Source organism: Heterodontus francisci, chromosome 5 (assembly GCF_036365525.1).
Source record: "Heterodontus francisci isolate sHetFra1 chromosome 5, sHetFra1.hap1, whole genome shotgun sequence".
In the NCBI taxonomy this organism is placed as follows: domain Eukaryota; kingdom Metazoa; phylum Chordata; class Chondrichthyes; order Heterodontiformes; family Heterodontidae; genus Heterodontus; species Heterodontus francisci.
Genome location: NC_090375.1, coordinates 60,482,302 through 60,496,320, shown reverse-complemented (window position 1 = coordinate 60,496,320; position 14,019 = coordinate 60,482,302). Strand labels below are relative to the sequence as shown.

Here is a 14,019-nt window from a genome sequence, read left to right as displayed (position 1 = left end):
AGATGTACGAGGATGTTGCCAGGACTGGAAAAATGCAGCTAAGGAAAGATTGGATAGGCTGGGGTTGTTCTGTTTGGAACAGAGAAGGCTGAGGGGAGATCTGATTGAAATGTACAACATTTTGAGGGGTCTAGATAGAGTGGAGGTCAAGGGCCTATTTACCTTAGCAGAGAGGTCAGTGACTAGGTGGCATAGATATAAAGTGATTTGTAGAAAGATTAGAGGGGAGATGAGGAAAAAAAATGTCACCCAGAAGGTGGCGGCGGGGGTCTGGAACTCACTGACTGAAAGGATAGTTGAGGCAGAAACCCTCAAAGCATTCAAAAAGAGTCTGGATATACACCTCAAGTGCCGTAATCTGCAGGGCTACAGACTAAATGCCAGAAGGTGGGATTAGACTGTGTGGATCGTTTTTCGGCCGGCACAGACACGATAGACCAAGTGGTCTCTTTCTACGTCATAAACCTTCTATGATTTCGATGAGGGGCAAGTTGGCAATGGTGGATTGGGAAAATAAACTAAAAACTTTGACAGTAGGCAGGCAATGGCTTGTATTTCAAGAAGTACTACATGTTCTGCAACAGATATATATTCCTCTAAGGCACAAACACCCAATGGGAAAGGTGCATGAACCGTGGCTAACAAAAGAAGTTAAAGATTGCAATAGATCAAAGGAAGTGACTTATGCTGCCAGAAAACATGGTAAGCCTGAGGATTGGGAGCAATTTAGAACCCAGCAAAGGATGACCAAGAAACTAATAAATGGAAAAGAGAACATGAATGCAAGCTAGCGAGAAACATAAAGGCGGACTGTAAAAGCTTCTTTAGGAATGTGAAAAGGAAAAGATTAGCTAGGGCAAATGTAGGCCCAATACAGGTGGAGACAGGAGACTATATAGCGGAAAACAGGGCAATGGCAGAGAAACTAAACAAATTACTTTGTGTCTGTCTTCATGGAAGATACAGAAAATCTCCCAGAAATGCTTGGCAACCAAGGGACTTGTGAAACTGAGGAACTGAAAGAAATTAGTACTAGTAAAGTGGTAGTACTTGAAAAGTTAACTGGATTGATGGTTGAAAATCCCCTGGACCAGATGAGCTACAGCCCAGAGTGTTGAAGGAGGTGGCAATTGAGATAGTGGATTTATTGGTGGTTATCTTTCAAAATTCTATAGATTCTGGAAAGGTTCCTGCAGACTGGAAAGTAGCAAATTTAACCCCACTATTTAAGAAGGGAGGGAGAATGGAGAACTACAGACCTGTTAGCTTGACATCAATAGTAGGGAAAATGTTAGCATCTATTATAAAGGATGTGATAACTGAACACTTTATAAAAAAAAAAATAATGGTAAAATTGTGCAGAGTCTTCATGGATTTATGAAAGGGAAATCATGTTTGACAAACCTGTTGGAGTTTTTTGAGGATGTTAGTTGTGGCATAGATAAAGGAGAACCAGTGGATGTGGTATATTTGGATTTTCAGAAGGCTTTTGATAATTCCCACACAAGAGGTTAGTAAACAAAATTAGAGCTCATGGGGTTGGGCTAATATACTAGTATGGATTGAAAATTGATTGACAGACGAAAAAGCAGAGAGTAGGAATAAAAGGGTCATTCTCAGGATAGCAGTCTGTTACTAGTGGGGAACCACAAGGATCAGTGTTAGGGCCACAGCTGTTCACAATCTATATAAATGATTTGGATTTGGGGACCAATTGTAATATTGCCAATTTTGCTTATGACACAAAACTAGGTGGGAATGTAAGTTGTGAGGAAGATGCAAGGACGTTTCAAGCGGACCTAGACAGGCTAAGTGAATGGGCAAGAATATGGCAGATGGAATATAATGTGAATAAGTGTGAAGTTATCCACTTTGGTAGAAAAAAAGACAAAATATTTCTTGCTTGGTGAGAGGTTGGGAAGTGTTGGTGTCCAAAAGGACCTGTTCATGGGTCACCAAAAGCTAGCATGCAGGTGAAACAATCAATAAAAAGGCAAATAGTATGTTGGCCGTCTTCGCAAGGGGATTTAAGTACAGAAGTAAAGTAATTGCTGCAATTGTATAGAACTTTGGTGAGACCACATCTGGAGTATTGTATACAATTTTGGTCTCCTTATCTAAGGAAGGATATACTTGCCATAGAGGGAGTGCAACGGACGTTCACCAGACTAATCCCTGGGATGGCGAGGTTGTCTTATAAGGAGAGATTGAGGAAACTTGGCCTGTATTCTCTAGAGTTTGGAAGAATGAGAAGTGATTTCATTGAAACTTACAAAATTCTTACAGGGCGTGACAGGATAGATGTGGATGGGATGTTTCCTCTGGCTGGTGAGTCCAGAACAAGGGGACACCATCTCAGAATAAAGGATAGATCATTTAAGACTGACATGAGGAGGAATTTCTTTACTCAGAGGGTGGTGAATTTGTGGAATTCTCTACCCCAGAGGGCTGTGGAAGCTCAATCATTGAGCATGTTCAAGACAGAAATTGATGGATATCTGGATATTAATAACATCAAGGGATATGGGAATAGTGCGGGAAAGTGGCGTTGAGGTAGACGATCAGCCATGATGTGATTGAATGGCAGAACCGTCTCGATGGGTGAAAAGGAACATAAGAGCAGGAGTTGGCCTATGTTCCTAAACTAGGTGGACCTTCAGTGCATGGAGTCCTGATGTGAGGAAAAACCCACCAGCTTTGAAGACCTCAGCTGGAATACCATCGGGGCTGCAGGCTTTGTTGTTGTTCATCCATTCAATGACAAGTAAACGGAGAAGTGAAGAGGCGGGAGTATGGGGTTAAAAAGATAGGTTACCACAGCAGCCTTCGTCTACCCAATGGCTGCCTCCCCTTCCTATGTTTGGAATATTTGTAATAGATTAGCTTTTATTTTTATTGTCTTTTTATCTCACTCTTAGTAAGGAGCTTAATTCTGATTTTAATTCTGTGATGTGAATGTAATGATTGTATTTGATTAGTTTTTTTAAAATGAGAAAACTAATGTGAGCCTGTGCTCTGTTGGTCCAGGATTGATTCTGCAATTCTCTGAAAATGTTTACAATGCTTTCCTGGTGTCGAATCCTTTGGACTGCACACGTTCCTACGCCTTGTGTAACCAGTACAGCGGGGAGGAGGAGCTGATTAAAGGTGTGCTACTGGCTGGCCTATACCCCAACCTCATTCAGGTGAGAAAGAGAAGTCCCAAACCTCGGGCTTGTATTATCTTGATGCTATAATAATGTTACATTTGTGTAACACCTTTTAACATAAAGAAAAATCACACATTTGTATAAGGGGATGGATGCTAAGCCAGGAAATGAGAGAGATAGATAGGGATAGTAACAGTGTAAATAGCAGAGAGGGCAAAGAGCTTCTGACGTGTGTTCAGGAGAATTTTCTATGTCGGTATGTTTCTGGCCCTATTAAGGAGGCATTGCTGGATCTGGACCTGGGGAATTTTAAAAAAATTCATTCCTGGGATGTGGGCGTCGCTGGCTGGGCCAGTATTTATTGCCCATCCCTAATTGCCTTTGAGAAGGTGGTAGTGCCTTCTTGAACTGCTGCAGTCCACGTGGGGTAGGTACACCTACAGTGCTGTTAGGAAGGGAGTTCCAGGATTTTGACCCAGCGACAGTGAAGTAACGGCAATATAGTTCCAAGTCAGGATGGTGTGTGGCTTGGAGGGGAGCTTGCAGGTGGTGGTGTTCCTATGCATCTGCTGCCCTTGTCCTTCTAGGTGGTAGAGGTTGAGAGTTTGGAAGGTGCTCTCAAAGGAGCTTGGTGCGTTGCTGCAGTGCATCTTGTTGATGGTGCACACTGCTGCCACTGTGCGTCGGTGGTGGAGGGAGTGAATGATTGTGAATGGGGTGCCAATCAAGCAGGCTGTTTTGTCCTGGATCGTGTTGAGCTTCTTGAGTGTTGTTGGAGCTGCACCCATCCAGGCAAGTGGAGACTATTCCATCACACTCCTGACTTGTGCCTTGTAGATGGTGGACAGGCATCGGGGAGTCGGGAGGTGAGTTACTTGCTGCAGGATACCTAGCCTCTGGAGAGGTTGATAATGCAAGTGAGAACCAGGCTGAATATAGAAAGTTTAGAGAGGAAGTGAAAAAAGTAATAAGCAAAGAGAGTATGAGAAGATACTGGCTAACATAAAGCGGAATCCAAAAGTCTTCTATAGGTATATAAATAGTAAAAGGAGGGGTGTGGCCAATTGGGGACCAAAAAGGAGATATATGCATGGAAGCAGAGGGCATGGCTGAGTTACTAAATGTTTACTTTGCACCTGTCTTTACCATGGAAGAGGAAATAGTTGAGACACCGGTCTAAAAATTGATAAAGAGGAGGTTTTAGGCTGGGTGCACTTAAAGTTGATAGGTCACCAGGACCGGATGAGATGCATCAAGGGGATACTGAGGGAAGTAAGGATGGAAATTGCTAGAATTTTCCAATCCTCCTCAGATACAGAGAATTGCAAATGTTACACACGTGTTCATAAAAGGGTGTAAGGATAAGCCCAGCAAATACAGGTTAGTCAATAACCTCAGTGGTGGGAAAGCTTTTAGAAACCTTAATCCGGGACAAAATTAACAATCATTTGGGCACGAGTGGATAAACTAAGGAAAGTCAGTATGGATTTGTTAAAGGCAAATTGTGTTTAACTAACTTGCTTGCATTTTTTGATGAGGTAATAGAAAAGGATGATGAGGGTAATACGGTTGATGTGGTGTACTTGGACTTCCAGAAGGCATATGATACAGTGGCATATAACAGGCATGTCAGCAAAGTTAAATCCCATGGAATAAAAGGGACAGTGGCAGCATTGATGCAAAGTTGGCTGAGTAACAGGAAACAGAGAGTAGTTGTTTTTCAGACTGGAGGAAGAAATATAGTGGAGTTCCTCAGGGGTCAGTACTAGAACCACAACTTTTTTGATCTGTATTAATGACCTAGACTTGGGTGCACAGGGCACAATTTCAAAGTTTGCAGATGACACAAAACTGAGAAGTAATGTGAACTGTGAGGAGGATAATAGACTGCAAGAGGATATGGACAGGCTGGTGGAAAATGCAGACACGAGGCAGGTGAAATTTGATACAGCGAAGTGTGAAGTGATATATTTTGGGAGGAAGAACGAGGAAAGGCAAAATAAAATGAAGGATATGATTGTAAAAGGTGTGCAGGAGCAAAGAAACTTAGGGAGCTGTATGTGCACAAATCGTTGAAGGTGGCGAAGCTGTTTGAGAAAGTGGTTAATAAGGCATGTGGGATCCTATTTTCTATGTTTCTATGATCCTGGACTTTATAAATAGAGGCACAGAGTGCAAAAGTAAGGAGGTTATGGTGAACCTTTATAAAACACTGGTTCGGCCTCAATTGGAGTATTGTGTCCAATTCTGGGAACCACACTTTAGGAAGGATGTGAAGGCATTAGAGAGGGTGCATAAAAGATTTACAAGAATGCTTCCAGGAAGGAGGGATTTTAGTTATGTGGATAGATTGGAAAAGCTGGGGCTGTCCTCCTTAGAGAAGGTTGAGAGGAGATTTGATAGAGGTGTTCAAAATCATGAGAGGTCTGAATAGAGCAGATGGGGGAAACTATTCCCATTGGCAGAAGGGTCGAGAACCAGAGGGCACTGACTTGAGGTGAATGGCAAAAGAACCAAAGGTGCCATGAGGAAAAAGTTTTTTATGCAGCGAGTGGTTAAGATCTGGAATGCACTGCCTAAGGATGTGGTGGAGGCAGATACATTCTGGGCTTTCAAAAACAAATTGGATAATACTTTGAAGAGAAAAAATTTGCAGGGCTATGGAGAAAGGGTGGGGGAATGGGACTCGCTGAGTTGCTCTTGCTGAGGGCTGGCATGGATACAAAGGGCCAAATGGCCTCCCTCAGTGCTGTAACCATTCTATATTATATTAGGAGTGGTGACTGGAACCCAGAGAGAGCGGTTTTGAGGAATGTTTAGAGGAGGAGAACTTTAGTGAGGAAATTCTGGACAGTACTTGAGTAGCTCAAGATTGTGCCTCCAATGGTGGGTTGAAGAATGGACATGGTTTACTGAGTGAAGGAGGTATAGGGCTGGAGGAGATTAGAGATGGGATGAGACCATGGGGGACTTGTTGGCCCCCCCCATTCGCATTATGTGCAAGGAGAGTATTTGAGTAGTGGAGTTTGGAAGTGTTGGAGGCAAATGTAAATTTTTCAGCAATGGAAGGTGCAATGTTATGGAGGGGGAAGTGATCAGTCTTGGTGATGGAGAGGATGTGGGGTTTGAAACTTGGCTCGTGGTCGTAGGTTGCAAGCGGTTTGGTTCAGTGTGTGGCTGGGAAGTAGGATGGTGTCATTGACTGGAGTTTATAGCTGGAACTGAAAAGTGAGTGCCTTTGGTCTTCCTAACTTTGAGCTCATTGAAGTTGTGCCTCATCCAAAACTTGACACCAGAAGTAATCTGCAACCAACTTTTTAATTACTTTGTGTGTGAGTATATTTAAGTTCACTGGCTAACTGAAGCTCCTTTCATCACTGTGAGGTGCAGTACAGCCTGGGAAAGCTTGGTTCATGCTGAGAGTGTTCTTTGATTATGGAAGAAGGAAATTAGCTGGGGTTCCTGATCATTCTTCAGTTATACTGGATTTGAGGATAGGTTCAGGCTTGGCTGTGCTTTTGAGGAGGAGAGAGACTGGTGTAGGTATAGATCAGGCAAAAACCAGTGCCGATTCACCAGAATGATACAGGGCTTAAAGGGGTAAATTATGAGGACAGGTTGCATAAACTTGACCCATTCTCTTGAGTTTAGAAGGTTGAGGGATATTCTAATTGAGATGATTAAAATGATAAAGGTGTTTGATGGGGTACAGAGAGAATCAAGAATGAGGGGGCACAATTTTAGAATTAGAGCTACATCTTTTGCAAGTGAACTTTTGTTGCAAGTGAAGCATCTTTTTCACACAGAGGAAATCTGAAACCCTCCCCAAAGGGCCGTGGATGCTGGGTCAAGTGAAATTTTCAAGACTCAGGTTGATAGCTGTTTAAGTAAGGTTATCAAGGGGGACATGAAAGAAAGACTGTTAAGTGGAGTTGAGGTACTGATTGAGTCATGATCCAATTGGAAGGTGGAACAGGCTTAAGGGTCTGAGTGGCCAGCTCCTGTTCCTATGTTTTGGACTGCAGGCTGGCTACCTGTTTAAAAAGGCTGTTTCTTTTTCTCTTGTTTGCTTTGTAGCTGAGACATGGGAAAGTCACCAAAGAGGGAAAGTTCAAACCCAACAGCCTGGTCTACCGTACTAAGACCGGCCAGGTATTGCTCCACAGATCTACTGTCAACAGGCAAGTTATTATGTGTGATTGTGTTTGGGCGGGGAGGGGGTGGATAGGGGTGGAAGAGGAGTGATTAGGGTCTATAATACTAAACGATCTCTTGTGGCATTGCTCACTGAGGCGGATGCATAGTTTTATAACAGCACGGGTGTTGCATCATCTAATGCAAGTTATTGGAAAGCACATTACATTTTCCCCACTCACCAAAATGCTCAATCTCAACTGTGCTGAGCAGAAGCACTGGCACTGGGGATCTTCGCTGTCCCACTACCAAGCCTCAGACGGGTGTGAGAAGGGGAGTGGGTGAATGCAATTGCATGACCTGAAAAATAAATAACACTCTAGCTTTGCTCAGTTATGTTGGTAATGCCTCTCAGTCTGTAGATCAAAAGAGATTGGTACAGCAGAGTATTGATTGTTATTGAACTGGTGATTCAGAGAACGTGAGTTCCAATCCCACTATGAGTTTGAGAATTTGAATTCAATTTCAAAAATCTGGAAATAAAAAGCTGGTATTGGTAAAAGTGGTGACGAAGCTGTCAAATTGGTTTACTAATGTCCTTCAGGGAAGGATCTAATCTTACACGTTGTGGCTATAAGTGATTGCAGTCCCACACCAAAGTGGTTTACTCCTAACTGGCCTCTGAAGTGACCTAGCAAACTACTCATTTGTAGAAACTGCTAGGAACATTCCCACATCATCAGAATTGCTATCATTTGCTAAAGCTCCATCCATCTGCTCAGAGGATGTCAAAGATTGAATATTAGAGGATGTCAAAGATTGAATATTGCAATTCAAAGAGGAGCTGGGAGTTCTCCTTTGCCCCTTTTCTCGAGCCCCATCTCCATGTCGGCAACAGTTGGAAACTGTATTCGTCTCTCTGTGCTAATGATGTTTGTAATCCCCTCTCAGGAATGAGGAATCTTTTAAGAGCCGTTGGCTGACCTATTTTACGGCTGTGAAATCCAATGGGAATGTTTTTGTCCGTGATTCCTCCATGGTCCATCCGCTGGCTCTGCTGATGATTCCAGATTGTGACATCCATATCAAGGGTAAGTACTGTGGGGGGGGGGGTACCTTTTCCACATTTTCTATAAAGTAACACATGATTTAGCTGTAGGCTGTAAACAGAGACCCCAGGCTGCTTACCAGTAGATGATTCTATTCATGGCTTTAAAGAACAAAATTTCCATGCTTTCTGGAATTTTGATTCAGATGCCCCCCACAGTCAAATATTTACAAGAACTTGTTCCACTGTGGAAAACGGCCCAAGGTGCTTCACGGGTGTAATCAGACAAAAATGGATGCTGAGCCAAAGATGAAGCTATCAGAACCTGCCAGCGCTTGCTGTCTATGGTCATGGCCATATGGATGAGGTATCAAAGAGCTACCTACACATGGAAATTTATCCCTGTACAAGTTGTAGCCTACAGGAGAAGATGGGGGAAGAGGGAAATATACCTGTGGGCCTCTGTCATGAGAGAATAAGTGATAGGGACAGGGTGCTCAGCCACAAGAAAAGTGCACTTGGGTTTTTAAATCCACTTATACATTTTAAGTAATTTACCTGAAGTTCATTGACTTGAAGCCAGTTATTGGGCCTGCTGTCTGGGCAGCAACACAGATGTTGTGGCCAATAATTTCCTTTCCTCTACAGCTGGTCAAAAATAATCTGCAACCAGAATCTGCTAGTCAAGAAACAAACGGAATGGGAAATAGTTAACCATGCATAAGCCTTTAGAAAGGACCATAAGGAAAGCTCAAAGGACCAGCAGCATAATGTTTGTTGTGAGGTTAATGAAACACAGATATGTATGAGACAGAAAGAGGGAGTCTGTGTGGATTTATGGGAGAGAAGTATTACCAAACAAATTTGATTGAGTTCTTTGAGGAACTGACAGACCTTGTTAAAATGGATGTTCTGTGGATGTGATACATTTAGATGTTCGAACTGCTTTTGATACCATGATACAGGCTGTTAAGGCCATAATGTGTGGAGCAGAAGACAAGCTTCTGTGTGTAGAGAAAGAGTGGCTGTGTATTGGAACAGCATCAGCATAGCAAGGAGTCAGTAGCCAGAAATTCCTCTCCAATTCCCGATGAAGCAAGGCTCCATCCCTTAAAATAGGCTCAATCAGATTCTCAGATAAGCCACAGCTGTACACAGGGCAGAAAATGTTGGATGGGCTGATTGCTGATTTTAGAACTAGGCAGTGCAAAGTTGGATGTAACAAATTAAAAAAGTCCCTGTGGATTCTGTACTTCCAAACTTCCCTCCTTGACCTCGCCCTCACCAATCGACCAATCGCAGGTGCATCTGTCCACGACAGTATTGGTTGACGTAACCACCGCACAGTTCTTGTGGCAATGAAAACCCGTCTTCACACTGAGGATACCCTCCATCATGTTGTGTGGTACTACCACTATGCTAAGTGGGATAGATTCAGATCGGATGTAGTAGCTCAATACTGTGCATCCATGAGGCACTGTGGGCCATCAGCAGCAGCAGAATTGTTTTCAACCACAATCTGTAACCTCATAGCCTGGCATAACCCTCACTCTACCATTACCATCAAGCCAGGGGATCAACCCTGGTTCAATGAAGAGGGCAGGAGAGCATGACAGGGGCAGCACCAGGCATACCCAAAAATGAGGTAGTGACCTGATGAAGCTACAACACAAGACTTGCATGCATTCTAAACCGAAGAAGCAACGTGCTTTAGGCAGAACGAAGCAGTCCCAGGACCAACGGATCAGATCAAAGCTCTGCAGTTCTGCCATATGCTGTCGTGAATAGTGGTGGACAATTAAACAACTGAGAGGAGGAGGAGGAGGCTCCACAATCCATCCTTAATGGGGGAACGCAGCACATCAATGCAAAAGACCAGGCTCAAGCATTTGCAGTCATCTTCAGCCAGAGGTGCCGAGTGAATGATCCATTTCTGCCTCCTCCTGCGGTCCCCAGCATCACAGATGCCAGTCTTCAGCCAATTCGATTGGCTCCTCGTGATATCAAGAAATGACTGAAGGCACTGGATATTGCAAAGGTTATGGGCCCTGACAACATTCCGGTTGCAGTAGTGAAGACTTGTCCTCCAGAACTGCACCCCTAACCAAGCTGTTCCAGTACAGTTACAACACTGGCATCCACCCGACAATGTGGAAAATTGCCCAAATATGTCCTGCACACAAAAAGCAGGACAAATCCAATCCAGCCTATTACTGTCCCATCAGTCTATTCTCAATCATCAGCAGAGTGATGGAAGGTGTCGTCGACAGTGCTATCGGGCAGCACTTACTCAGCAATAACCTGCTCACCGATGCCCAGTTTGGATTCTGCCAGGACCATTGGCTCCAGACCTCATTACAGCCTTGGTCTAAACATGGACAAAGAGCTGAATTCCAGCGGTGAGGTGAGAGTTACTGCCCTTGACATCAGGCAGCATTTGACCGAGTGTGGCATCAAGGAGCCCCAGCAAAATTGAAGTCAGTGGGAATCGGGGAAAACTCTCCACTGGTTGGAGTCACACCAAGCACAAAGGAAGATGGTTATGCTTGTTGGAGACCAATCATCTCAGCCCAGGACATCGCTGCAGGAGTTCCTCAGGGTAGTGTCCTAGGCTCAACCATCTTTAGCTGCTGCATCAATAACCTTCCCCTTCATCATAAGGTCAGAAGTGGGGATGTTCACTGATGATTGCACAGTGTTCGGTACCATTCACAGCTCCTCAGATACTGAAGCAGTCCGTGGCTGAATGCAGCAAGACCTGGACAGCATTGAGGCATGGGCTGATAAGTGGCAAGTAACATCTGTACCACATAAGTGACAGGCAATGAATATCTCCAACAAGAGAGAATCTAACCATCTCTCCATGACATTGAAGGGCATTATCATCATTGAATTCCCCCACCATCAACATCCTGGGGAGTAGCATTGACCAGAAACTGAACTGGAACAGCCGTATAAATACTGTGGCTACAAGAGCAAGTCAGAGGCTGGGAATTCTGCAGCGAGTAACTCGCCTCTTAACTCCCCAGAGCCTGTCCACCATCTATAAGGTACAAGTCAGGAGTGTGATGGAGTACTGTCCACTTGCTTGGATGAGTGCAGCTCCAGCAACACTTGAAGCTCAACACCATCCAGGACAAAGCAGCCCATTTGATCACCTCATCCACCATGTTAGACATTTACTCTCTCCACCACCAGTGCACAGTGGCAGCAATGTGTACCATCTACAAGATGCACTGCAGCAACCTACCAAGCCTCCTTTGACAGCACCTTCCAAACCTGTGACCTCTACTACCAAGGACAAGGGCAGCAGATGCATGGGAACACCACCACTTGCAAATTCTCCTCCCAGCCACACACTGTCCTGACTTCAAACTATACTGCCATGCCTTCATTGTCACAGGGTCAAAGTCCTGGAACTCCCTTCCTAACAGCACTGTGGGTACACCTACATCACATGGACTGCAGCAGTTGAAAAAGGCAGTTCACCACCACCTTCTCAAGGACAAATGGGTACGCAACAAATGCTGGCCTGGCCAGTGAGGCTCACATCCTCTGAATGAATAATTTAAAAAAAAACTCAGGCTGTGTTTGGAGAGAGGAGCTTGATCCATACAGGGTAATGGGATTAGGGAGCTCTTCACAAGGAGTGATCAAAACATGGAATAGACTCCAGGATGGAGCATGGGTCATTCTGCATAGATAAACTAAGATAGGCTGAATGGCCTCCCTAATCTGTAAGTGTCTCGAGGGTAAAGTACTTGCAAATACAAGTTAGACTGATGAGGGTACCAACTTGATTTGATGAGTTTACCAGGGAATCAATGCATATTTGTTTTGGCTGTTTTACAGTTTTTGAGAGGTTATGGGCCAAAACAGTCCAGTGGCAACACTGCACTGTGGAGGATGAATCTCTTAAAGAATTAACTTCTGCAGTCCTTTTATTTAAATTTATCCGTAATTCTTTTTCAGAGGATGGTGACTCTGTGCTGCTCACTTTGGCTGACTCTAGCCTCTTGCAACTCAAACTGGACTCGAAGACCGCCTGCTTGCTGTACAGTTTCCGCAAAGTAGTGCGCAAGATGGTGGAAAATTGCCTGCGTCATGAGCTCCCAGAAATCTCATCCGATCTGCGGAAGGAGCATGGGAAAGTGCTGTCATTGCTTGTGGAGCTCTTGAACTGCTGGCCAACAGAATGAAAGGTTCACTAGGAGGAGGGGAGGTGGGCGGGCAGGTGAATTTGTATTGTATTCTGTATCAGAATTGCCTGACACAATGTACAAAAAATGAGATTATAGTTGCTGTTTTTAATGTTTTGTGCTCTCACCTCTCTGCAAAATTACTTGAAACTGATGGGCTGAACAGTCTATCATCTCAGATAATTTATAACTGTTTATAACGGATTGTGTGTAAAACTGTAATCGGAATAATCTTGAGTGAGGGACCAAAAAAATGGGTGAATATATTTCTGCATGGATAGTATTGTCTGATCTCCATGATTTAAAAATTTATTTAACAATATACTTTTGTCAACATGTTTTTGTTGTCGTCTTGGAAAAAAAAGTTGCTTCTCCATGTGAGCCGTGGGTCAGTGGTAGCACCCTGGCCTCTGAATCAGAGCTTTGAGGCTTCAAGCCACACTCCAGCATTAGAGCTCGATTGATGATATCCTGGCCAACATTCCTCCCTCAATTGACATCACCACCAAAAAACTTGGTCATTCATCTAATTGCTTTTTGTGGTATACTGCTCATTTTGGCTGCCATGTTTGCCTACATAACAAGTGACTGCACTTCAAAAGTAATTAATTGGCTATAAAATCCTGAGGCTGTAGACTGTGCTGTATAAATGCAAGTTATTTCATTCACACTGTGCAGATGGAGCTTAGTATGCTGCATGTATCACCTGAAGACAGGAGCGATTGCGGCTGGCAGACCTGCTCTCTCGGTGCGCGCTGAGACTCGAAAAAAAAACTTAGTGACATCACGGGAAATCTGCAAGGTGATTGGTTGGGTGAGTAGCAGCTGTTAGTGCATTTAAATAGCTTAAAAAATAAGGGGAAAGTTTTTTTTTGTTGGAAAAAACCTCTAGTGATAAGGTGAGTACGGCTAAAGTGGTTTTTTAAATTCATTGTAACTTATTAAGGACTTTAGATTGTAGTGGGTAGAACTAGGCCCCTAGTGTAATTAGTATTTTTTAATTAAGGGAGTAACTAATTCATCTAAAGGTAAGTCATGGCAGGAGAGCTCAGCCCCGTGATGTGCTCCTCCTGCGCTATGTGGGAAATCATGGACGCTTCCAGTGTCCCTGGAAACCATGTGTGCAGGAAGTGTATCCATCTGCAGCTACTGGCTATCCGCATTACGGAGCTGGAGCTGCGGGTGGATTCACTGTGGAGCATCCGCAATACTGAGAACATCATGGATAGCACGTTTAGCGAGGTGGTCACACCTCGGTTCTGCATGGGCAGAAAAAGGATGGGTGACCACCAGGTGGAGTAATAGGTGCAGGCAGGTAGTGCAGGAGTCCCCCATCCCCCCTCAAACAGATATACCGCTTTGGATACTGTTGTGGGGGGGGGGGGGGGGGGGCGGCGGAATGACCTCCCAGGGGAAAGCAGCAACAGCCAAGTTCGTGGCACCACGGAGGGCTCTGCTGCACAGCATGGGAGGAAAAGGGGTGGAAGAG

At 44.2% G+C, this 14,019-nt stretch overlaps 1 protein-coding gene across 1 annotated transcript in view; it reads left to right on the top strand.

The window, feature by feature from the left end:
- Positions 1-12,850, top strand: part of dhx30 (DEAH (Asp-Glu-Ala-His) box helicase 30) — a 116,714-nt gene extending 103,864 nt beyond the window's left edge. The window contains exons 16-19 of the mRNA XM_068031534.1: positions 3,028-3,185; positions 7,227-7,330; positions 8,235-8,374; positions 12,304-12,850. Coding sequence (XP_067887635.1) covers positions 3,028-3,185; positions 7,227-7,330; positions 8,235-8,374; positions 12,304-12,530 — 629 coding nt within the window. The 3' untranslated portion in view covers positions 12,531-12,850. The remainder of the gene's footprint in view (positions 1-3,027; positions 3,186-7,226; positions 7,331-8,234; positions 8,375-12,303) is intronic.
- The last annotated feature ends 1,169 nt before the right edge of the window (positions 12,851-14,019 follow it).